At 43.0% G+C, this 26,181-nt stretch overlaps 1 protein-coding gene across 1 annotated transcript in view; it reads left to right on the top strand.

Annotated features, from left to right (window-relative positions):
- CCDC158 (coiled-coil domain containing 158) overlaps nucleotides 1-26,181 on the top strand; it is a 54,010-nt gene that overhangs the window by 19,059 nt on the left and 8,770 nt on the right. Inside the window, exons 10-20 of the mRNA XM_074992029.1 lie at nucleotides 3,685-3,874; nucleotides 5,637-5,789; nucleotides 6,245-6,357; nucleotides 8,600-8,758; nucleotides 11,494-11,586; nucleotides 13,187-13,312; nucleotides 17,933-18,096; nucleotides 20,043-20,102; nucleotides 21,362-21,421; nucleotides 24,814-24,881; nucleotides 25,816-26,028. Of these exons, the coding sequence (XP_074848130.1) occupies nucleotides 3,685-3,874; nucleotides 5,637-5,789; nucleotides 6,245-6,357; nucleotides 8,600-8,758; nucleotides 11,494-11,586; nucleotides 13,187-13,312; nucleotides 17,933-18,096; nucleotides 20,043-20,102; nucleotides 21,362-21,421; nucleotides 24,814-24,881; nucleotides 25,816-26,028 (1,399 nt within the window). The remainder of the gene's footprint in view (nucleotides 1-3,684; nucleotides 3,875-5,636; nucleotides 5,790-6,244; nucleotides 6,358-8,599; nucleotides 8,759-11,493; nucleotides 11,587-13,186; nucleotides 13,313-17,932; nucleotides 18,097-20,042; nucleotides 20,103-21,361; nucleotides 21,422-24,813; nucleotides 24,882-25,815; nucleotides 26,029-26,181) is intronic.

The following is a 26,181-nucleotide window of genomic DNA, read 5'->3' on the forward strand; positions in this document are numbered from 1 at the left end:
GGCAGGATTCAATCTTGGTGCTGACTGAGGATCCATTCTTCTGGGGCAGGACGCTACCCAACCCTTATGGGAAAGCAGTCCTCCTTTTTAATGGTTTCTTTTCATCGGGGTCAGTGCATGCTGTTTTCCTTGCAGATGTTTGTTATTTCAGGTTGTCCTTGTTCCTTATCTTTTCATTTTGCCACAGTAAACTGGTTCCCATCTTGTCTTCCCTCAGTGTCCTGGATTGTCAGTCTGCCCTCTTTTGACATGCAGCAATCCCTGGAGCCTTCTCTTCAACTGTTGGGCCCTCCCTCTAGCATCTGGCCCAGTGATGGTCTTCATACTTATCACTCACACATTCCTCATGCTCACGCACATAACAAGGGTAGATAAATCATTCCATTTATTCCTATCCTATATTACAATATCTGCTTCAGGACTAAGAACAGAATATTGATCATAAGGATTTAAGTCTATTTCTACCACAAAATGGTTTGGCAGAATACACATCATAATACTTAGAATGTTACATATGTGTGTGTGTATCTCATTTGCAATAGGAAATAGGAGCCTTTCTAATACAGACAGATTATGAGGTAAATCCTAGCCCCACTTAAGTCAATGGGAGATTTGCATTCTATGGCCATGAGTCACAGTAGCAAATAAACTGGAAGAAGGGTTGCACATGTAAAATTACATATACCAAAAGTATAATTACATGCACAAATGCAAATTTAGCAACGTGTGCAGTTAGCCAATTATGCACAACCAAATGGTTCTACGTGTGGGTAACTTAGCTTCTTATTTTTATAACATACAGGCCAATTGATTTGCTGCATTCTCTTATGAAAGAACAAACAAGGAGGAGAAAAAGAATGTTCTTCATCACAAAATTACCACTATAGTTCTCCACAGTTAAGAGTTGTAATTTCACCTTTTGCGTCTCCCACTCGGAGGCACTTGACCAACAGGTGGTAGTGTGAACTCACTGATCTGCAGCTCTGAACACTTTGAATTGTGTTGTAAAAGGCCAGCCTGCCTACAACCATCTTCAGCTTCTTTTCTGCTGGTGACTGAGAACAATGAAACCATGGGTCCATGACTTCCATTATACAGTGAATTCATTTTAGAATAACAAAAGTTTAGGAAGCAATGTTGTCCATTTGGCACTTGGTCTGTAAGGCCTACCAGACATCAGATCCGAATGTGTCAGCCCACACCTTCAACAAAACAGAGAAAGGCCTATTGTTACCAAGCAGTGGTAATTATGAATGTTTAATTAGAGAAGTAACGAAGGGTCCTGTGGCACCTTATAGACAAACAGAAAAGTTTTGAGCATGAGCTTTCGTGAGCACAGACTCACTTCATCAGATGCTGGTCTTGGAAATCTGCAGGGCCAGGTATAAATAAGCCAGAGCAAGGATGGGGATAACAAGGTTAGCTCAGTCAGCAAAGGTGAGGCTTACTACCAGCAGTTGATCTGGAGGTGTGAACACCAAGGGAGGGGAAGCTGCTTTTGTATTTAGCCAGCCATTCACAGTCTTTGTTTAAGCCTGAGCTGAGGGTGTCGAATTTGCAGATGAATTGCCACAGGACCCTTCGTTGCTGTTACAGATCCAGACTAACACTGCTACCCCTCTGATACTTAATTAGAGTAGTAGTAGGCATCCTTCAGTCTGCATAGACTATGGATCGCGCCCTTTAGAGTTTCAATTGAGGACTTCATTTACATCGTCTACTGTGACTACGAAGACCCACACGAGAGTGACAGTCCTTGCTGCATCTCTTGCAGATGTGGTGGGTGTCTGGCAAGTCCTTACTGTGCTTTCTGTGCGCTCGCTTCTCCTCTGCTAGCTGTCTGATCTTCAACTCGCCCTTCTGAAGGCCCTTGTGTAACCCCTGCCTCCATCTGCTGTGGTCGTCTGCTAGTTCTTCCCAGTTGTCCGGCTCAATGTCTACCAAAATTCTCAAACTTTGTGGCACTCTTCAAAGAGCCTGATTAAACGTTCCTCATCTAGCACACAGCCTAGGGACCTAACACCTTTAAAGTAACTTTCTAAGCTAGCCATGCCCAGCTGCTAGCAAGGGTCCTTAGACAAGGAAGGGTTGATTCTTGGTGCTTTCTCAGCTCCAAGGGCTGAAATCTGTTGGTTGACATAGAAATCATTTGAGTAGCTCAACACTGAAGGAGCATTTGAGCCATTCGTGAGCAACCTGCCCTATGTGTGGCCCATGAGACATTTTAGTTACTGTTACCCACATGCTGGATTACCAGACTCTGCTGGTTTCTATCCAAGTAGTTTTCCTCCTATTGGTATTACGAAAGTGACACACTTGCAAAGCAAGGGCACGTGAAGTGCGGTGTGTGCTGATTGCACAACATTGACGGTGAGAGCTGTGTGCTCCCCCTGCATCCAATCCCAGCCCTGCTGTGGTTCAGTCGACACACCCTGCAAATTCTAAATACCCAGGTGCAGTTAGAAGAATTACTCCATCCCAGAAGACGGTCTCACCTATGGCCAGTAGTGTGGCCCATGGAGATGAGGTATAATTCTAAGTCTCTTTGACTGGACCCAGGTCAGAGATTTTGCAAATGCTGCATCTACACTTGGCTTGAAGTTCTCCCTCCAGCCATCAAAGTCAAAGGCAGGGGTGACATGTGAGGGTACACAGGGGGTCACATATACCATCCCCAGCGTTGGGCCCCGCCCTGCACTCACCATCAATGCTGTGCCACTTCCGGTGAGTGCGGGGGCAGTCCCACCTCTCCCCCAGAGCAGTACAGCCCAAGAGCAATGTGAGCTTGCAAACACTCACCAGAAGTGGCAGGCAGTGGCAAAGCAAAGGGAGGAGCAGAGCATGGGTGGGGAGAGGGCAGGGAATGGGCAGAGCAGGGGCAGGAAGTGGGGGAGCATGGGCAGAGCATGGGTGGAGAAAGGGGGAGCATGGGCGGGGGCAGGGGCAAGGCAGGGGCAGGTGGCCACTGTGCCCCTCCCTCCCAGCCCAAATCCCCCTCCAGTTGCCTGTGGTCTAAGGACCTTATTACTGAGATATTCTGACCCACCTCTTCATTGGCTCTGTCAGCTGTCAATTCTGGAACTCCTGTGTTTAATATGAACCTACCCTTCTCTCCCTGTACTTTTGCTGTTTTATGGTGTGTATGGGATGTCAGAGCTGGACTATGGCCCCTACAGCCTTTGGAGCACCTCACTTTTCTGGTTTCCAGTGCCACTTTACCCTGCATCTCCTCATGGTCACCTCATATAGATGTGTAGTGAACACTACCCCAAAGGCTCAAACTCAGTTTCAAATCCCAACTCACTCACAGGTTAAATGGTGTAAATTGGTCTTTTTAAAAATCTCATGAGTGACTATAGGAGCCAAACACAAAACATCCCTGAGTCAGGGATCTTACAAGCTGATTTAGCCACTAGCTGAACTCTGATAGTGATTAAAACCAAACCACATCTTGTTTAAGACAGTAAAAAATTGCACTGGCAGAGGTAGTGATATAGCCTGTGTTGAAATGAGCTGTTGATATATTTATCCCCTGCCCATTTTTAAGTATATGCGTCTTTTCCACTCTAGTTCTCATCTTTGCACCAGTTTACACCGCAATAAAAAAAAGGAGATTTCAAATCATTCTGGTGTGTGTATCCCAATTGTTAATGAATATTTATTATAATTTATTTCCACAAGTAGATTGCGATGGACAAGAAAGAGGACAGAATCCGTGACTTGGAGGCCAGACTGAGTGAGGTGGAGCTGGAAAAAGTTAAACTGGTAAACACCTGCACTGAGAGGCACCGTGCAGTAAAGGACATGAAACTGGAAAGAGACCAACTAATGAATGATCTGAAAGCCAGTCGTACTGAGCTAGCTGGGCTCGCAGGTAGGGAGCCTCGGATCACATATCTGCTGAATCAAGCTGAAGTTAAAAATAGAAGCATGGCCTTTCTCATTCCAAATACAGCTGCTAGTAAAGTCAAGTAAAAAGGTTCCCGGACAGATTGCACTCAGACTGCTTGTGAGAGCTAATTCGTTATTTGGATTTCTGGTATGGAATGACGATGGTGTAATCTAGATACAGAACTCCCAGTGCCTTGTGCAAAACTACTTAGCACAGCCTGCCTGTCTGTAGTTCCCAGAATAATAATCACACTAGGTCACAGAATATATGCTATATACATGAAAGGAGATCAACATGCCAGACGAATGTTGTATGTGGTATTGGCAGAAGGTGTCACTGCTGATAATAGCCTGCTCAAAAACTCATAAGGAGGAGGTCTGATTCCAAATGTGTATTCCCTTTCACCACTGTCACCAGAACTTAAGGGAATCACCCATTCAAACAGCATTAACGACCAGTAACAGAGAGGCAGCCGTGTTAATCTGTAGTCTAACAAAATAGACCAGCAGTCATGTAGCACTTTGAAGATTAACCAAATAATCTATTAGGTGAAGAAATGGGTCTGCCCCACAAAAGCTCATCACCTAATAAATTATTTTGTTAGTCTTTAAAGTGCTACAGGACTGCTGGTTTGTTTCATTAATGACCAGACCAACCACAATTCACACACTGTCCTATCTAGACATTATAACAGCCCCATGCATTCACAGAGTCCTCCATGTTCAGCAAAGACACCCCCACAGCACACATGCCCAGCTCTCCACAGTCATGATTTCATGCATAACTTTAACACTGACCTCAGCAAGATGGTTACCATCTACCCCCTTTGACTTGGAAAAATCTGGCTTGAGATTTTGTGAATGGTAATAACAGAGTTAAAGTCGCCTGAGAGTGTGGGGAGGGGGGGATCAAATGGGGTGTTAAAAGCAGTGTTCCCTGTAAGCTGAGTACTTGGGCAGCTTCCCAGGAGACATTCAGGTGCTGCCCAACTGATTAGTAGAACATCTGCATCTATCCATAGCCAGCAGCCCGTGTTTCTATTGTGGTGCACATCTGCACATGTCTTAATGCACATAAAATTTATTCTGCCCATGGACGGAAGAAATTAGAGGGAGTACTGGTCTAGACCTGGGGAGGGCACACTGTGTGGGAGCCAGGCCTGTTCCAGTTGTGGGAGGGAGTCGTATGGGGGACGTAGCGTTATGGAGGACGATGTGGGAGTGGAAATTGAGGCAACCAGAGCTGTTCAAGGGATGCATTTGATTCGGAGCTGTGCCAAAGCAATTTTGAAGGGCTGGAGTGTAATAGGAGATGTTTTATAGCTATGACAGAACATGGAGCAGGCTGGAATTGTGAAAAAGAGCCTTGAGAGAATGGGCATGGGTCAGATAATTCGTCTCACTCATAGCTTTGCCGACACCAGCTAGCACCGGGCAGCCTGATCCATGAGCAGCACGCTGTCAAAAAGTGTAGTTTTGCCATCCTATTGTAGAATAGTAACTTTAGAGAACAGCTAAGAAATGCATCTGATTTTGTTCCTGTGAAACACAGCCTCCTGACAACATCGTAGCAATGCAATGGAATATAACCTGTGTCAATTCGTTAGCATTTTTTTCTAGGTTAGTTACATAAATATTCCTTGTAAGGGATTAAACAGAACATCCGTGTAACCTTTGAGTAACAGGCAGTTGATTTGGGGGTTACTTTACACTATCATTTAACTCAGTGCACTTACACTGAACAGAGGAATATGAAAATTTAAAGAAGAATTATCGGGAGAAAAGCGAAGAGATGGAAGGTATCACAAGCAAACTCAGAATGCAGTTGAAATCTGCCCAAGCTGAACTGGAACAAACCAGAGCCACTTTAAAGACTATGGAAGGATCTGATGGCCATGGTAACTTTGGAAGTGTTTTTAAATTTATATTTATTTGTCATTTTAACAAGAGGAATTTGGACATATATTTATTCTTTCAATAGATGTTATTAATGGTATTTCAAATATTTTTCATAAAAGCAATGTATGCAGATACCTGGTTGTTTTATGGTTTACTAGGGATCAAATTAAGCCAGGAAATTTGGATCTGAATTTCATCAGAGTATGTGGTGGCCTATATTAAATTTTCCAGTTTCGGTTCTTCTGTTTAAATTGGTAGCAGAGTCATCATCTAGTCAAATCTCCTGTTGACCCTACTGAGAAGTTTGCTCACATAAGGGCTGCAGGATCCCAACCCACAGTCTGTTTTTAGTGTGTTAATGACAATCAATTTCTAAATAAGAATACAGAAAATATTGTGCCTGATCTATTTTATTCAGAAAGGACTAATCAGCTGGGAACCTTGTCTTTTACAGCTATGAAGGTTGCAATGGGAATGCAGAAGCAAATCACAGCCAAGAGAGGACAGATAGATGCATTGCAGAGCAAGATAAAATTCTTGGAGGAGGCAATGACAAATGCAACTAAGGTCACAAGAGCTCCAAGTAAAAGTATTTAACTATATTTAGATAAATAGTTCCAAGCAGATTCAGGGCCAAATTCAGGGCTAGTCCATGAGAGAGCAAAGGGAGTATTAGTTAGTGAAACTTACACCTTCATCTGGTATCCTCCAGTTCTATGTTACCTCAATTAATCTGTCTCCAGACTTAGATTCCTTCAGGGCCTAATTCTGGGATGCACTAAGTCCTCTAGTGATGTAAAGAAGCCCTAAGCTGGGTAGAAAGAGAATTTGCTGCCAGAGCAGACAAAAATAGCCTTAGTGTAAATGAGAATCAGGCCCTTAACTACTTATAAACTCAGTAAGACTCAAGCCCTATTACCAAGAGACTCCATTTCTCACACGTCCCTCTGAATCTGGCCTTCCGTGCTAAGTTTCTGGTTTACCTCTTCATTTTGTTTGCTGACGGATTTGAGGTACTTGTTACTAGCTGAAAATTCCATCCAGAACTATTTTTGGTTCATTCCATTCAATAGCAGGTAATTATTAATTTTTTTAGCTAGCTCATCTTGATTGACAAAAAACTGCCAAGCAGCTATACTAACTTTTCATAGTTTCTGTAAACATTATTGTTCATACGATAATGCCACACTGGGGGCTTGCTTTGGATAACAGTTTAGCAGAATTTGTCCTAAATCAGATTCTCAGTGTTTCAAATGTTGGTGGGTATTACTTGTCAGTTTTTTAACAGTGAAGGTCTGGTTAGCAGATTCCAAGACAGATAAGAGGTTTAGTTACCAGTAGAGTTGTCTAGATGATCATCTAGATGTGTTCACAGCAATTTATCCTTCTCTGCTAGCTTTAGATCTAGTCACTTATGTGGAATTTGATGTGTCTTTCTTTGGTATTGGGCATTGGAAGAGCTTATAAAAGTAAACTGTGGAGCCTGAGTATGCTCATGTGCTCTCAGAGCTTCAAGTTTCTGATTTGAAATGGTTCAGGGCCATGTGAGGGGACAGACTAATAAAGGGATGTCCTACCTTTTTTCATCAGGAGCCACTCAACAATTTTTTATGTGTTCTGGGGGCTGAACACAAAATAGCCCCAAAGCACCACCCCTTTTCCCCCAGGCATAAAAACCCTTACAGCTCCAAACCGCCCCACCTCCACCCCCAGACTTAAAACCCTTGCAGCCCCAGACTGCCCCCCCTCAAACCCAGGATTAACTTACCCAGGAGCTCGGCGTGCTGCTGCCCCCCGCTGCTCCTTCACCAGGCCGTCTTCTCTTCACCATGGCTGTGCGGCTGTCCCCAGCCCTCCTACTCCCCCCATGAACATCGCAACAGGGGCAGCTGCCAGCGCCCTGCTGTGCTGAAAGAATAGGATTCAATTTAATTGGTTTAATGGCTGGATACCTCCTTCTGGCTGCCAAACCAATTCGACTGAGTTCTCCTCCAGTGCTTCTCAACCTTTTTCATAAAGAACCCCTTTAAAAAAAAAGGAAGTACCACCAGTACGCACAATTTTCAGACATGCAAAATCCTCCTTTCCTCCACAGCCAGGCACCCCCAGCTCTCCGCTTTAACCCAATGCCCCCGCCAGAGCCAGGTGCCCCCAGTCCCTCTGCTCTAATCCAATCCCCGCTCCCCTCTTCCATACCTAGACCCTGCCCCCACTATAATCCAATCCAATGCTGGCAACTCATCAGAGCCACCGCTGGCGCCGCCACCATCACCACTGCCACACTCTTCTCTCTCCAGGCGCTGAGGAGGGACATGTGCACAGAGTGGTGCAAGTCTTCTTGCAGCTCTGAGCATTTTATTGCTCAAAAACCCACAGGTAGCTCCCATGCATTTACCCCCTGCCACTTCTCTCTGCCCCACTGCACTATATGGGAGCTGGAGGAGGAGTCAGGTGTCAGAAGGTGGAGCCATAAATGGCTCCTCAAAGAGCCACATGCAGCTTAGAACTGCCCAGCTGCCTTTTAAAAATGGTGCTGCTGCTGGCTTCACGAGCTGGATAAAAAGGCTCTGCAGGCTGGATTCTGGCCTGCAGGCTGTGTGTTGGACACCACGGGCCTAACTCTAGGAGAGGTCATCTTTCTGTTGTGGAAAGTCCCGTTTCTGTTAAGTACAATATTTGAGCTTCTGGAATTTATTGGAAAAATTTTAAAAGACCAAAAACTACTTCAAACAATAAATCTCATAGAAAGCAGATGTCCAGAATGCTAGCAATCTCATAGTCACGTTGGCCTGTATCTCTACAAATTCAGGAGAAACATTATTTGAAAGAAGAGAAAAATAAACTAAGCCAAGAACTGAGTTGCATTGCAACAGAAAACAACAAGATGGCTGGAGAGCTGGAGATCCTCCGGGCACAAGATCGACGTTTGAAGGAGAAGATTGCCAACATGGAGGCAGCTCTTGATAAGGTAGCTTTTGGTTCCATCGGACCTTTCTGTACTATTTCCTGTGAAACCAGGGGCTTGGTGTTGTTCTCCACGCCGCGGTAACAGATCTCCTACTGACATGTAATGTGTTTGCCTTAGAGATGACATCTGTTAAAACCCTGATCTGAAATTCACATTAATATGCTTCTGGTTTCTTTAACAGAAGCCTTATGTTAGCTCCCACTGGGCATGGTCACCCTGGCTAGTATTGTCCATTTATAGAAGCTACAGGCATCCTAGTGCAGGAAGGATTGTAAGCACCTTGGACTGTTGCAGTTCCTAGCTGGCTGAACTTATCACTGCAGACCCTGATCCTCTAGGTTTAGGTAGCATTCCAAGTGGGGACCCAAACAGCCACATAAAACTAACCATTACTGGAACTGGAGCTGGCAGTGACACTTATAGTTAAAATTGCCTACCACTTCCCATTATACCACTATTTTCTGTTGCTTGTAACTTAGCCATGCTTTAACCATGTGGGGTTCTGCCTTAGACCGAAAACTTTGGGAGAGTTTTAGTGAGAACAGTTAATTCCTTTCTGAAAAAGATATTACAGAAAAAAAGAAACACGCTTTGCTCATTTGTTAAAAAAAAGTCTCAAATCCTCATGTTATGCAGAAGCTCAAGCACCTCCATGCTGTGTGAAAAAACACAAATTTCATCCCGCTATAAACCTTGGAAAACAAATCTCCAGCCAGGTTTACACTAGTTGGTAAAATTGATTTTAGATATGCAAATCCAGCTACGAGAATGGCATAGCTGGAGCTGACTTATCTAAAATCAATTTTTGCCACCGTCCGTACAGCAGCCAGTTGACAGGAGAAACACTCATGCCAACTTCCCTTATTCCCCATGACTGTCAGGAGTACTGGGGTCAATGGTGGTGCCATGAGCACCCCATGAGGCTTGCTAAATCAAACTCCAGAAGACTGACCACCAGCGCGGTCGTACCCTCAGTTTGCATATCTTCAGAATAGACTTGTTGGAGTTTGGCGGCTAAATTCCATTTGCACTGGCGAGTACGTCAACACGCCACACTTCCTATGTGCCAACCGGACTGTGCATGTGCCATTCCCACAGATCAAACTCCATGTCAGGACCTATGGGCCACCAGGGACCTATTATGGCACTGGGAACAGGAACTGGGAGCAAGAGGATTCTTGATTGTGTGCCATATTCCCCGGTGTCCAGGCATACAGCCATCCTATGAAAGAAACAAGCTTAACTCACAGACAGAAGGAGAAAGAGATAGTCCTGCTGGGGTGTGGAGAAGGAGTAGACTGAAATAAGGAGCCTGGGGGTGACTGAGACTGGTTGGGCAAGGAGACAGAGACAAGGAGGCTATCAGGGTGACTCAGGTGAGGAGCCTAGGGAAGGAGGGAGAGCAAGGCTGTGTCTGCACCATACAGCTTTAGCGATCAGGCTGTGTTGGCACAGCCCTGTTGTTAAAAGTTGGCACACGTGAATGTTGTTTGTCAGCACTTATGCTGACAAAATACTTCTAGCTCTCCCAAATGGCTTTTGCTTTGTCATCAGGAGAGCACTTCTAAACACTTGCAAAACTTCCATTGTTCAGGGCAAGGGAGGGCTTACACATTTGTGAACAAAAGAAGTTTGGTTGCTAATTGCAAGTGTAGATAAAGCCAAACAGAGCCAGGGAGACGTATCAGATTCAGAGCTCACACTACAGGTGTTGTTAATATTTTAGCACAGCTTTGTTGCATAGAACAGACCATACATTAATAATACAGCCAACTAACAAAGGCACAGGCACAGGGCAGGCTGGTACTGCCAGAAAGTGAGTGGGGAAAAACAAACTTTAAACATAGAGTTGGAGCCCATTTAAAGCAATGGGTAAAGACCACACAAATGGTTGGACAAGATAAATAAGCACTATCTTACCTGCCCTGGAACACCTCCACTGTGTAGACATCATTAAGTGTAACTGATCAGTCTGCTGCTTGTAAATTATTTCTGAGCTGAAGGTTGAAATAGAAACTCCCATGCAACGAGAGGCAGCTATTTATGGGTATGAACACTGCATTCACTATACTTCAATGAACATAGAGAATCAACTGCCTTTTTGTCACGTGCCAATGGTAAAGAACAACAGACAGAAACTCAGTTTCTTCTAACACTGAACAAAGAACTTTATTAGAATAAAGAAAACACCATCCCTAAAGTGCTGCCGAATGTTTTTGCTTCACTGCAGAGCCTGGGCTCAGAAACTTCACCAGCCTCTGTTGCTTATTTTCCTGCTACAGATTTTTAAGAACAGGATATGTATTATCATATATACCCACGTTTCCACCATAAACAATTTATTTAACAAGGTGTATTATTTAAGACTATAGATTGGGACCAGCTTCATCCCCTCATACATCTTTAAGCCTGGGAGATGGCTTTGCCTAGTTAATATATTTAGATTGCCAAATCCCAGAGGTGTTCAGGATTCTTTCCAATAGGAATATCTCCTTTCATTAAGGTTGTTGTGTGGGTATCATTGCTACTAGGGTGTTGTGGCAATTCATTTGCCTTTGGGAGCTCTGCAGGGCTAGCATTTGGTCTTTGATTTCTAAAAGCACCTAACCTACTGGTGGAACTATACAAATAAAAGGTCTCTTGGTATGGCCCCTTAGTCTTAATTGGAAAGAAAAAATTAAAACATTTAATAGAAAACAAAGAAAAGATAAATTAAATCTCATTTTCTCTTGCAGGCATCTATGCAATTTGCAGAATGTCAGTGTATAATCCAACGTCAGGAGCAAGAAGCTGCACGCTTCAGGTTACAACACACTTTGGATGTAAAAGTAAGTTCTTTATAGCTAATATGTGGACTGAAAAGTGCAGGCATTTATAGTTTTAATACTTTCCTTTTACGTCATAATATGCCCAAGAGTTCTAATTTGATGCCTTAAGATTTAGTATCATTCCTTCACAAGGGGGCCTTAGGTATCACTTGTGAAAAGCTATTTCACATGAGTAAGGCTATCAGGATCCACCCTGAAATGCATTAGAGTTGCAATGGGAATGACTGGATGCCATGCTTCTGTAACAAGTATTAAAATTCTGGGATACTCCTGAAATAGTTTGGCAGCTTCATTTACATTAGGATTGGAGAGTTTTATTGAATGACAAATGAAAATTACACCCAGAATAGTAATGTTATTTAACACAACATTAAATCTGGGGGCTTTTTTTATTTGTGGGTCCTGTAGCAAGATGCCCTTGTACTGATTACCCTGTCTTGGCCATGGGTCACTTCACAGGCACACTTCTCCCATTAGTCTCCATTTCCAGGGCTTGTGAGAACTGCACACAACTTTCACACAGATGTAACCTCCATCTGTTTGAGGCTGGCTTAACAACAGGATGATTCCTTTCTAGGTTCACATCACCCCCACCCCTAAGGCCGACTTAGTAGCAGAAACAATTCTTTTCTGCGTTATCCCTGCCTATCACCACTTTGATAATAGAAGTAATTTGTAACTATCCCACGGTCCCAAAGTAAAGCCCTGCACTACATAAGAGTTTGTACTATGGTTTGGTGTCTTCTCTCATAGTCAGAGCTCTTGTTCTGTCCCAGTTTGTTCTCACAGCCCCTCGTCCCAGCTCTTCCTAGCTGGAGTTGAGCCTTCCAGCACTGGCCTGTGGCTGTAGGCCCAAACTGCATCCAGGTTTCTCTGCAGAAGCTGCCTAGTCCCTGGGCTTCTGTCACAGCTCCCTTTATCTCAGGGTCTTCCCTACAGGAGACCTTTACATACTCTGCTGTGCTCCCCATACTGCAGCCTGCTGCTGCTCTTTACAGGGCAATCACCCTCTTCTGTCTCAGGTGTGTCTCTTTCTATAATCAGGCCTGACTCATCCCCAGCCTTTAGAGGATGAGCCGGCCTGTGGCAGCTTCAAAGAATTATTACCCCCAAGTGGTTCCCAAATAGAGGGCAGCAGAACCACCACAACAATACATGTAATTGTGAGCACAAAGCAAACTGCTGGAATTGTGTACAGTTTGACTAATGGGGTTAAAGTAGATACTAGGACTACACTGAGGACCCTGTTCTACAGCCTCAAACTACTTGGTGTCATTCAGAGCTCCTGGGAGTCAATACAATCCTGTTATTTTGCATAGGAAACCCCATCATGGACCCACCAAAATGTTCAAAAGTGACTTGATTTTGGGCGCCTCCGTTTTTGTGTTTCCAGCCTAAGGTACCTCAAAGGGTCCGATTTTTCAGAAGGGGCATCCAAAAATTGAGGCATTGAGAGTCACTAGTCACCTCCGAGAATCTTGTACAAGAGCCCCATAGTGGTACACAATGTAAAAGACTTATAACAAAGACAATCCCTGTCCCAAAGCCTTTTGTCTGTCACAATATTTTCTGCTTACACACAACTGCTGTTCTTCTGCAGGAGCTGCAAGGCCCAGGCTATACATCAGGTTCTACTTCTGGAAGGCCACGCCATATATCATTGCCACTTACTCATCCCCACTCTTCCGTGACATCTTCCCAAGGCTTTGCGGGCTTCATTCCTCATGTGAGTGTTTGCTACAGAGTGAAGTCAGCATGATGGAGAGCTGTTCTGACGGTCAAAAACACGTGTCATTTCCACTTGGGGTTTTTCAAAAGGGGGCTCTTCCTTACCAGAATCAACTAATTTACTGTAACTTCTCTTATATAATGGACTTACTCATTTTCTATTTATTTAGCAAAGACCATCTTAAAAGCAGTTGGACAATAACAACCTTTTAAAACAAATTTCCTTACTTCTTTCACTAACACCACTTTAAAATATTGAAAGAAAGAATGAATTGAAATACATGTAATTTTCACCATTTATGGTGTGTGTTTTTTGTAACTCACTCAGCACAGATAGTGAAAAAAAACTAGTCAGATTTTCAGTTTCTGGCTAATTTCTTTTTCTGGTTCTCATACACCAGAACAATCCTGAAATGTCTTGGATTGCAAATTCTGCAGGAGAATGTTTAAAAAGTTCCTCTCGATACTGACTTTCTATGATTTTTTTTCCTTTTTTCTGTGAGAGCTCTTGTATTAATATTAGATTTTGTAACCTTCCTCCCTCCTTTTTAAGTACATTGATTGGGGCTGATCTTGCTTGAGGCCAGGGGCTGGACTCAATGGCCTCTTGAAGTCCCTTCCAGCTCTGTGATTCTATGATTCTATGAACCTGATTCTTGCGCAGAAAATAATTTTCCGTTATTTTATGTGTAATTTTTATACGCTCCTCCATTTAGGACGTGACCCATCTCCAAAATAAATGGGATTCTCCATTACCTTTGATAGTAATTGGATCAAGCCCATGCATATTAACCCACAGCAGAGTGTGGGTTAATCAGTTGCTATGCACACACCTTATTTTCTATCAGTAAATACGTGCTGTAGGACCAATTCTGCCCTCACACAGTTCCATTGACCTCAGTAGGAATTACACCTAAGTAAGGCCCCGATCAGCCTGCTGCATGTTCTCATGAAATGTTCCTCTCCATGCCCTACTTCTTTCACAGCTAGGGAGGGCCAAAAGTCACAGACTGTCCCCAGAAATAGAAAGCTCACAGCAATTTTTTTCTGTTTTGCTCTTGTTTTGGAAATGCCCATTTCCTATGGGGACAGCTGTGGCTCAGGGGAATCCCAAATAGTACAGCTCCTGCAGGAGATATACTGGCTGTAGATTTATGGGAGTGGGTAGCAGGCAGCCAGGATGAGGAAAGGGCCATGTGCACAGCCTTTCCCTTCCCTTACGTGAGAGTAACCTCCTCAGAGGGTGGGGCCTGGTGAGGACAGAATTGGACCCAGTACATTCACAGTTTGTTCTGCTTTATCTTCGCTGACATTTATCTTGAGAACACCCATGCACCACGTTAGTAACTCAAGTGCAAAAGGTTCAACAAGGAGAAGTGTGGAATCCTGCACTTGGGGTGGAAGAATACCAAGCATTGTTATAGGCTGGGGACTGACTGGCTAAGCAGCAGTACTACGGAAAGGGACGTAGGGGTTATGGTGGATGAAGGGCTGGATATGAGTAAACAGTGCGCCCTTGTAGCCAAGAAGGCTAACGGCATATTAGGGTGCATTTGGAGGAGCATTATGAGCAGATCTAGAGAAGTGGTTATTCCCCTCTATTTGGCACTCGTGAGGCCACAACTGGAGTATTGTGTTCAGTTTTTGCCCCCCACCCCAGTACAAAAAGGATGTGAATGTGCTGGAGCAGGTTCAGCAGAAGGCAACAAAAATCATTAAGGGGCCTGGAACACAAGACCTATGAGGAGAGGCTGAGGGATTTGGGCTTATTTAGTTTACAGAAGAGAAGACTGAGGGGTGATTTAATAGCAGCCTTCAACTTCCTGAAGGGGAGCTCTAAAGAGGATGGACAGAAACTGTTCTTCGTGGTGTCAGATAGCAGAAAAAGGAGCAATGGCCTGAAGTTACAGAGGGAGAGGAGTAGGTTGGATATGAGGAGAAACTACTTCACCAGGAGGGTGGTGTAGCACAGGAATGTGTTACCTAGAGAGGTGGTGGATTCTCCATCCCAGGAGGTTTTTAAGTCCCAGCATGACAAAGTCCAGGCTGGGATGACTTAGTTGGGGGTTGATCCTGCTTGAAGCAGGGGGCTGGACTAGATGACCTCCTGAGTTCTCTTCCAACCATAGGGTTCTATGATTTTGACTTCTTTTCTAAGAAAATAAATGGCTTGGTCTTTGCTCGGCTCTCTTTCACACAGCTGAGAAAAAATGTCACTAAAGGATTATAATTTTGTGGCTACAGCGTGTTTGTGTACTTTAGCCTACAAATTTTCTGCTTGCTTTGGCCATTGAATGTTTGCACAAACTGTTACCTACCTCCCAGTGTTCTGAGAACAGATAGCAGATGGGAATTTGCAAACTCTGACCTACTGTCACTTGGAGACATTCACTAAGAGTTTCAGTTACCGATTAACTTCTCTTTCTAACATACCCCTTCTTCTGCATATGCAGCATGTCAACAAAGTTTATCAGTTGGCTCCAGTGAAATCAATAGAGTCACAGAAAGGATGCATTTGGCCTTTCTGAATATGTCTGCACTGCAGGCTAATGCCAGTTGATTCTGGCTAAGGAGCTGTTTAACTGAAGCACAGATATCCGGACTTAAGGTGGAGCCCAAAATCTGGTGTTTTGCCTCACCCCCATGGGCAGCAGGGTAAGTCCCAGCTGGGGAAGACAAGCCCCAGCCTCATCCCTTCTGCCTGAGGCTCTGCCCAGGGAGCTAAGCGCCTGGCCACCTGGAGGGCTGGTGCTGCTGGGTCATGGGCCAACCCCTCCCGGGCAGCTGGGAAACCAGGCTGCCTCACCACAGCCTTGCTGGTGGGCAGGCGGGCAGAATGTAGACAATTTTGGGAAGGCAAGACCTTCCTTTGCCTACATTACCTGCCACCCAATCCTGCCCTCCTCCAGCTCCCTGCAGGATCCCAGAACTCAGGCTCCAGCCCAAGCCCAAATGTCTGCACTGCAATTAAACAGACTCATGTGCCCTAGCCAGCTGACACAGGCCAGTTGTGGAAGTCTATCTGAAAGGTACTCATACCCATTGTGAAGCAGGGCTGGTAGCACCACCTATTAAGATCCAATTATTAGATGCTTATGACTTTACCAAACTTTAACCATTTGGACTGAAATTTTTTTATACTGAGTGTCTGTTTCAAGATGACTTTAGGGAAAACAAATCCTTTTTTAGCCAGAACCGTTCAGCCAGTAGGGTTAAAGAAAAATGAACAGTTCTGCCATATGAAAACAAATTCTGGCAACCTTTTCTTTGGGAAGCTCAAGCCCATCAATAGCATGTTCCTCATTTTCTTGGTGTCTGTCTCAGCCCAGAGGGACTTTGTTTGAAGAATTGCTCAGTGTTCACAGCTGCAGCTGAAGTCAAGGGGGGTTGCATTTCCAATATATAAAGTACTATAAAATGCTAAATAATCTGAAAAATCATATCCTAAGGATCACAGACCGGGCACTCAGAATTAGTGTTCTGACTGTAAAAATTTGTTTGGCCTTAAAATCCCTTTACCTCTGTTCCCTATGTGTAAAACTAAAGTGATACCAACCCCTTGTCTCCCAGGAGTGTTGTGATAGTAAATTCATTCATGCAGGTGAACACTCAGACACTGTAGGGAGGAACACCTTAGAAAAGCTGATGAGGAAATCAATAATCCTGTCTTCTGAGAAGGGCTTGAATGGTGTTTGCTCAATGAGCATTAGGGCCGCCCATTAAATAACCAGGAGAAAACAAAATATTGAATTTAATAAAATTTACTAGATATTGAATTTAACTTTCTTTTCGTTCAGTGAGGACAATGCATCATTTGCCTGGAATGATAGGTCCTAAGGAAAGCATACTATGTGATTACATACTTAAAGACTACTTTAAAATGCATATGCACGAGGCGGCTGGATTCAAATTATGTTAACTTACGTTAACTCTAACTTTGGAGTGCATGACTTGCAACTTTTTATGTTTTTTGTAACATAGTATTTTTGCATATATACAAAAATTGACATCTATATACTGTGTATATAATCATTCTGTTTTTCTTTACTTACAATATTTTAAAAAAGGCACATGTTAGTTCAGGTTCAACCTCTCTCATCTGGCACCCTCAGGATATGACTGGTGCTGGATGAGAGAATTCGCCAGACAACGGGAGCTCAATATTCCTAGCAGCATTTCCAACACTTTCACTGCTTACTGGGCTCTTAGAAGACATTTGTGGGTAAGTTACAGCTAAATAACATCACAGAACACTGAGGGCAGGACTGGTGGCTGTAAACAAACTTTATGGGACCACAGGAAACTTGGCCACACCCATCATATGTGGTCGTCCAGCTAACTAAAATCATGCTGGATTACAGGGTTTGCCGGCGGAGAGAGTTCCAGATGAGAGAGGTTCAGCCTGGATACATTATAGTCATATGTATAAAGTATTTTGATAATTTATCAATTCATCATGGTAAAACCTCCATATGCCTCCCATTTAAAAAAAATAGTTCAAAAAAACTAACTGCTGTAGTAACTAAGGGAAAAAGAGAAATGTCTGGCATTAACATTTAGGCTCTGAAAGTAAAATGCTATTTTAAAAGTGTATTTTATAAATGAATATTTAATTCAGATGCCACCCAAGCGAGGCACTGCAAAGGAGGACCCGCTGCGAGATTTAAAACGTCTTCTCCAAGAACTGAGAAGTACAATAGATGAGATCCCCTCCATGGTTCTCAGTAAGGATGACAGCGATGGCAGGAGAGAGTTACCTTTAGCCACCTTGAGGAACACAATGTAAGAAGAATGTAAATTACTCTGGATGTTTGTAGCCTTCTGAAATTAAAATCTGGCCACTTAAATGCATGGGAAGCCTGGGTTTAGGAGTAAATGGAAGGGATCTAGAGAGATTGGCCATATTGCTTATGCAACCGTTCTAACTCATAAACTGCCTTCTGGGAGAAGAGCAAGAATGTTCATAGGAGTGCAGAAGGAGAATGGTGGCCCACATTAAAGAGATAAGCAAGGTATTGGCTCCATTGGTTAATGCCACAGTGTCCATTACATTTGCCACTCGCCACACGTGGCAAACAGGACACCATGTTGTGGCGAATACCACTCTCGAGCTTCATGCAGCTCTTGGAGCCTTTAAATGCGGTTCCTCCTGACAGCCACATGCAGGGAGTGCCAGCTGCCTGCTCTGTCACATGCCTCACCACTTGATGGGAGAAGTGTATAGTAGCAGCCCCCGTGGCAGCCACTCTGGAGAGTCACCAGCATTAAATTAGAACAGTGGGGCTGGGAGAGCCTGGCTCAGTGGAAGGGCATTCAGTTAGAGCAGGGGAGGACTCGGGGAGCCTGGCTCTGGGGAAGGCATTTATTTACAGGGGGACTGGGAGTGCCTGGTTCAGGGGGAGGTGCAAGGCATTTATTTAGCAGGGGGAGGTGAGTGTGGCAAATATGGAAAGATAATAACCACAAGTGTAGCAATCTTTGAATTCCTAATGGACACCATTGGGCTAACGAATCCCTATCACAAGCTGCTGGTGAGGACATACGGCTGTGATGGTAATAAAACTAGAAAATTACCTCAAAGGTGCCTCATTTATTCACTCTTCATATAAGCTTTTCAGGTCGTGTTATAATTTCTGAACCCCGTCTCCTGCATTATGGATGTATCCTCTCATTTGGGAGACTGGTGAATAATTAACAAAACAACAACAACAAGAAGTCCTATGGTACCTTATAGACTACTAGATTTTTTGGAGCATAAGCTTTCGTGGGCAAAGACCCACTTCATCAGATGCATTGGAATGGCAGTTCCAGAGCAGGTCTAATTATCCTTATCATTCTGGTTCAATAAAAAATAAGTACGCTGCCAATTATCATTAGACCTGCCCTGGGACTTCCATTCCAATGTTTCTGATGAAGCGGGTCTTTACCCACAAAAGCTTATGCTCCAAAAAATCTGTTAGTCTACAAGGTGCCACAAGACTTCTCGTTGTTTTTGTGGATACAGACTAACATGGCTACCTCTCTGATACATGTCAACGTTTTTTAACACACTCGTACATCATATTAAAAACATAAATAAATAAACACCACAGCATCTCTAGTGAAAGCCTCATGCTCTGGCCAGAAATAGAGCCAGTGTGTAAAGGAGAACATCGTTCACAACTTTGCATGAGAATATATTCTTTAGTTCAAAAATTATTTTTCTCCCATATGTAAAATTGGGGCTTTGTTAGACCAGGCTTATATCCCACATGTGCCATTCTCATGCTTTCTTGGCCAAGTACCTATTTTTTATTGAACTAGAACTCAATGTTGTCACCAATTCAGCATCAAAACCTTTTGAGAGTCTTAACAATCATGACAAGAAGAATGTTTCAGAACACAGGGGACTCATCAATGTTGATTTTCTAGTGCCCAGATTATAAGGATTGTCTGTGTTTTATCTTCATAGTGTAAGTTAGATAAACCACTGTTTATTTGTTGCTAATTGAGCCATGACTTAAAGAAGTGGTTTTCAAAATCTCTGGCATTTTGTAAGGAACGATTTAATGGGAAGGATTTGTCCATTCTTCAGTCTCCTATGTGTTACTTTGTTCCCCCATAAAAGCTGATGTGAGGACTAGAGATTCCTTTCTAAAACCAATTAAGCCTCAGAAAATTAAGATAGTTGCCAACCCTAACAGTAGTGCTTTTCTTGATATTGTTAATTGTGCATTGTTACTATACAGAGATGCTGCAAGTAGAGAATCTGCTGGTACATGTAGCCTGCGACAGGATATTTACAGCAGGTAAAAAACAGTGTCATTTGCCTAAGAATGTCCCAGACTTTTACAAATAATCCAGGAATTGGTCTATTATCGTCTCTGGAGGATATTCAATAGAGGCAACTTAAGCTAAACATTTTTAATCAGCAGGTCCAGGTAACTTGCTTCCAAGAGGTATAAAAGAGCTGCCTTAGGAGAGCAATGAACCATTTTCAATGTCTTGGAACAATGGGGATGCTCCAGCATACTAAAGAAAAACTAACATTGTGTCAATTTTTAAAAAGTATAAAGGGGATGGTTCAAGTAATTATAGACCTGTTAGTCTGACATCAATTCCAGGCAAGATAAAAGAGTGGCTGACATTGGGTTCAATTAACCAAGGGTAACGTAATTAATGCTAATCTAACAAAAAGTTGTATAGGTAATAGATCCTGATGCTATTAATCTCATAGACTTCCTTAAGATGTTTGACTTACTACGATATGATATTATGAGTAAAAAACTAGAAACATGTAAGATTAACATGGCGTATATTAAATGGATCAAACTAGATAACTCATAGGTCTCAAAATGTAATTGTAATTGGGGAATTATCATCAAGCAGGTTTGCTTCCAGTGGGGTCTCAGAGGGATTAGTGCTTGACCCTGCAACAGTTAACCTTTTTATCAGTGACCCAAAAAATAAAACATAAAATCATCACTGGAGCTTGAACAAAGAGAAAGTTAAGGAGTGGTTTGATTCAGAAATAAATACGGGGAACAAATATTTAATAACGAGCTTCTCGATCTAAAAGAAAAAGCTAGAATGTGATTCAAAGGCTGGAAGCTGAAACTAGACAAATTCAGAGTGGAATGAAAGTGTATGTTTTAATTGTGAATGTAATTAATCCTTGTTAAATTGTTAAATAAACAATTTACCCAGGGTTATAGTGTATTTTAGTGGGTTGGAACAATTTACCAAGGGTTGTAGTGGACAATTTTAACATCAATATTGGATATTTTTCTAAAAGATACATTCTAGAAGTTATTTTGGGAAAGTCTATAACCGGTGTTATCCCTAGCAAAAACAGTGTGCCATCCTGGCCTTAGAATCAATGACTGCAGTTAACCTAGAGAGGCTATCTTTTGGGAAACAAGGGGTAGTAGGGTTGATTAGCATGAAAAGTGTTCAGCTGGTAAAGAAAATTCCTAGTATTCCTACATTTTGTGGAATTCTGGGAAATTTCTCAGTCCTGATGGTAATGCTTCATGGGATTCTAACTGATGTATGTCTTTCCATACAGAGATACTGCCGTGAGAGACTCTGCTCCTGAAGGCAGCCGGGGGCAGGATACTTTCAGCAGGTGAGAAGTGAACCCTTAACTGAGTTCCCTACGCATAACCTTGAAAGTGTCAGGGAGAGACTGGATGATCAGCACATGCGGGGTGATCCCACTATTTTATTTTCTAGGATGCAAAGGGTTTGTTAAATTTGAGTTATTCCTGTGCTTCTCTGTGTTGTTTTACATATGAAGCACTTTCAAGATGCTCCTTAGGCTATGTCTACACTAGACATAGCAGGTCGATCGCAGATATGCGATTTTAGCCGTGCCAATTACGTAGCTAAAATCAGTGTATCTGCGCCCGGCTAACTTGTCTGTCTTTACAGGGGAAGGTCGATGGGAGAGTTTCTCCCTTCGACTTCTCTTACTCTTCATGTCTTGCAAATATTACAGAGGTTGACCATGACCCCTGAGAGCTCAATTTCACAGTCCAAACTTCACATACAACCGTGGAAGATAGACCCTGAGCAGGTGGATAAGCCCGTAGAAACAGCACACTAAACGTGATCCGGCCAACTCAGTGCTGATTTACAGCTGATTTTTAACCCCTTTTAAAGTCAGTGGCACTATATTCAGAATAATATAGCTCCATTAAAGCCTGTGTGGAATTATGAAGCTGCTGCAGTGGTTATTAAATGATTGTTGTTCGTGTGGATGAAAGGCTCCTCATGGTGATTCTGCTTCAGAAATAGGCCCCCACAGTGCTTTTTATAGACTTAAAATGGCAGACCATAATGAAGGAATTTCGGAGGGGCTACAAATCCTATTTAAGTTACCAGGTTCTCTGCCTCTCTGAAAATCTGACCATTGGTACACTGGCACCAAGACACAGAAATCCACACCTGAGGGAATCCAGAAAACAATTTCTGATTTCCTGATATCTATTTAGGGCCAGATTCCAATACCCTTTCTCACATTAAATGACACTTGACTCAAAAAGTTGTCTTAAAATGGGACAGTCTGGGTGGCGAGGTACTATTCAGCATGATTTTGGATATTGGAACCTAGCCCTAAATCATAGCTGAGAGAGAAAACAAACTTTCTTTTCAAATTAAACACTTGGATAATAACATTCACCACACAATGCCATGAATTAAAAATCTCAGGGGTGGTTCATAGGCTATACTTTTATCTTGGTAAATCCTTCTGGAGCAAGCAATCAGCCTATTTTTTGTAACAAAGCAGTAACTTTTTCCTCAAAATTTCCTTATTTTCCTGTCATAAAATAACTTGTATTTGTCAACAGATGAAGGAGAAAATAACTGACAGTAGTTTATTATTTGATAAAATTATCAGTAGATATAAATATGTGAGTACAGAAACCAGACACATTCTTGTCTTTTTAATGTGTGCTGCAACTGAATTGCTACGTATCTATACTTCACGTAGCCCCAACAAGAGAATGGGTATTGATCTCACAGAATACTACCTGCCTCATTACAAGTGAGATAATGCTCCTCAAGCAAGGAAGCATCAAAAGCAGGAAAGCATAGCTAGATGTAAACCTGAGCAATTCTACATGAAATATACTTTGTCACAGACAGCTTGGAGTAAATCCAGGGCTGTTACAACAGGAATGCATGTATCCCACTACATGGAGTAATTTATCTTAAACAGAGCGCTGGTCACTACTGCTTACGAGAACATTTTGACAGAAGTATAACACCACTGGTGGTTGCTCCAGAGTGCCTTTCTGAAATATATGCCCGAATTAAAACTCAGCTATTGCATATGCTGTTTATACACTAGCACTGCTAAATGGAAACAATTATCATTCAAATGCTGCCAGGGTTCAAAGCACTGAAGGAGCTGGTGCATAAATGTTGAAATAAGCTTTTCATGTGACTATTTTGTTGTGCTAACATCATCACTTATTTATGTCACTCTGCTGGCTTTGTATACCTTGACTACAGCTACACCAGAGCATTTTGTCAACAAAACCTGTGGAGCGTCTACACTAAAAATGCATTCTGGTGACATGCTTTTGCCTACACTCTTCCATCTCTCCCCCATTAGGCAGAAAACTCTTCTTGACAGAATCTGTTGACAAAAAAGCTGTGTGGATGCTCCCTGGGGTCCTCTGTCGACAGACAGGGCTGCTTTGCTTTGGGTTGGCCATTCTGCTGAGAGCACAGGTGGGCGGTCTAGCCGCTCTCTGCTCACAGAGCGATCCGCTTTCATGTGTGGCTGCAATCTGTCAACAGAAGTTTTGTCAGAAGAGCTCTTCCAACGGTAACTTCTGTCAACAGATCGCTGTAGCGTCTATGTACCCCTTTAGTCTTCACGCAATCCACCCCACTTACAGTATGAACTTTACAGCAAGATCACTGCACAGCTCTGGCAATTGTATTTCTGGCTGGGTTTAACCTTAAAGTCTGTACAAAGACTTTGCTACTGCAATTTGTTCTGTGTGGGAAGACTAAGAAAAGCCGCATCCTTTCCAAGGAAGCTCCATTGGAAACTGATGCCGGTCATTGCCAGGCACAACACTAACTTCACAGAAGTCAACCCACATGGAACACATTGCAGGATCAGCACCTTAGTCTCTACTCCATCCCTACGTACACAAAACTCTCCCTGGGAACTAAGAATGGAGTAAAACCTAAACAAGGAATCTGTGCCCATTACTTACTCTCCAGGTAGTGCTTGTGGGGTGTGTTTTCCTTACTAGTCTGTCTGATTTGTTTCAGCTCTGGGGCCTGACTGCAATTATATGTGTTACCCCATTTATATAACATACTACACCCAGTACTCTAAATATGGGCCTATATGATAGTCAGAAATTCCCAAATTGTCCAAGAGCCTGATCCAACAACCACAGAGATCAGCAGAAAACCTTGAATTGAGCTCAGCTGGCATTGGCTGAGAGGCCCAGTACTCAAACTGTGGCACTAACATAGATGGAGGCATGCAGCTTTAAGCTGCAGTGAAATCTTCAGTAGGGACTCTCGGACACTATGTTTATGGTGGACATGTAAGTACTTAAGGGCAGCTCTCTGAACATGGTAAATTTTCACATCTTCCAGCAGCACATGCATCCCTTTCTCTCCAGCCAGCATCACCTGCTCCTTACCTCCATTTTCTCAATCCCCCAATGTCCTCTGTGGTGAGATAGGTGGCCATTGTACCTATGCAGCTTTTCCCAAGCAATGGACTGACTTAGCCTCATGGCTGGGGGTAAACCACTAGCTTTTATGTAATGCTAAAAATTGCATGAGTATTAAATGCCTGAGCATACTAAGGCTACACTGATTCTTTCACCCCAAGTAAGCCCATTTGAACCCCATAAAAACAATGTATCTTTCCTGTATGTGTCAGACTTAAATGCACGTTAACCCTTTGCTTCTCGTCAAGGGACAAAACCTCAGCATGGCACTTTCTGAATGCTAATCTTGCCCTTATTTTGCTTGCAGGGAGCCTTTAAGTTTACATGTTTCAGATCTTGAGGATCAAGCTGCTACCCTCTCTTTCACACCCACTGGTAAGTTTTTGCTAGCTACTCATAAGAATACATGTTTTGCATGGGTATGGCTTGGGAGAAAGTGGAATTAGAGAGACAGGAAACAAGAGTTTTTCCATAGGTAAATTTTACAGTTGTCTTTTAGCAGGAGACATTTATAAAATCTAAAGGACTTAGAGTGCTTTACCCCATGCATTTTATTGTTAGTAGTTCAGTGCTGAGCATGATATCAGAACCTGTACTAAGAACAGATAAGAGAGCAGTAGCCTTAGCTGTTTTCTCAGGTCTACAGAGATTTCGGCAAGTTACTTTGTTTATTCTGGTTTTCCCACAAATATCTTCCACCTGACAGAATAAATTGTTGTAAAAGGTATTTGTTAGCAGCAGTGATCTTGGGGAGTAACAAGGCCCATGTTTTCAAGGATGAGGTGTCTATGTTTAGGCATCTAATTCCATATTTTATTTAGGCAACTAAATAAAGGACCTGATTTTCTGAATAATGACAGCTCCCCTTGACTTCATGGGGAGTAAGGGTTGCTCGGCCCCTCTTAAAATCAGCTCACTCCTACCTGGGCCAAAATTTTCTGGGCCGAGCATCTAAGCTCTCTTGTAAGGAGCTAGATAGAAGGTAAAGCAACATCTGGGTTGGTGAGCACTTTTGAAATCTTGTCTGAGTTGCTGAAAATCTGATGCTTCTGTAAGGATGATGGACACACGTAGCCAACAGATATCCAGTTGGCAATTCAAGCAGCAATAGCATATGAAACTTGCAAAGAAGCTGTACCCTCTTTTCTCTTGGAGTCAGGGTAAGGTAGGTACTGCACTGTTGGCTGCTGATGGAACATGGCAATATAAAGTGCCCGACAAGAACACAATTATGAAACAATTGCATCACAGATCTGAGGTTAAGAGTGCAAGATAAGCATTTATTCAAATTGCATTGTCTGTTTTCTAGCAAGTCCATCTGTCTTCACTGCTACTCCTCATTATACCTCTTCCCCAAAGAAGTTCTCCCAGGAGGAGAGATACAAAGCAAGGTCTCCGGTTCACATGCTGTTAACTGCTCCACTAGATGACCTGAAAGCTGGCCCTAGTACCTCAGTAGACCACAGACCATCATTGCAGAAGGGTAGTACATCAGAAGGTACAACTGCAGCTGCCCCAAAAAGTAAGTACAGTATGTCCTCTTCTTCCCGTCAAAAGGACTGATGGGATGAATTTAGTCTAATATTTGTAATTCACTACTGTAGTGATTAGGGGAGGGGAAAACCCAACTATAATTCTCACAACTAGAGGAATTACAGCACAGCCCTTGTCTGTG

The sequence above is a fragment of the Carettochelys insculpta genome, chromosome 4, assembly GCF_033958435.1.
Source record: "Carettochelys insculpta isolate YL-2023 chromosome 4, ASM3395843v1, whole genome shotgun sequence".
In the NCBI taxonomy this organism is placed as follows: domain Eukaryota; kingdom Metazoa; phylum Chordata; order Testudines; family Carettochelyidae; genus Carettochelys; species Carettochelys insculpta.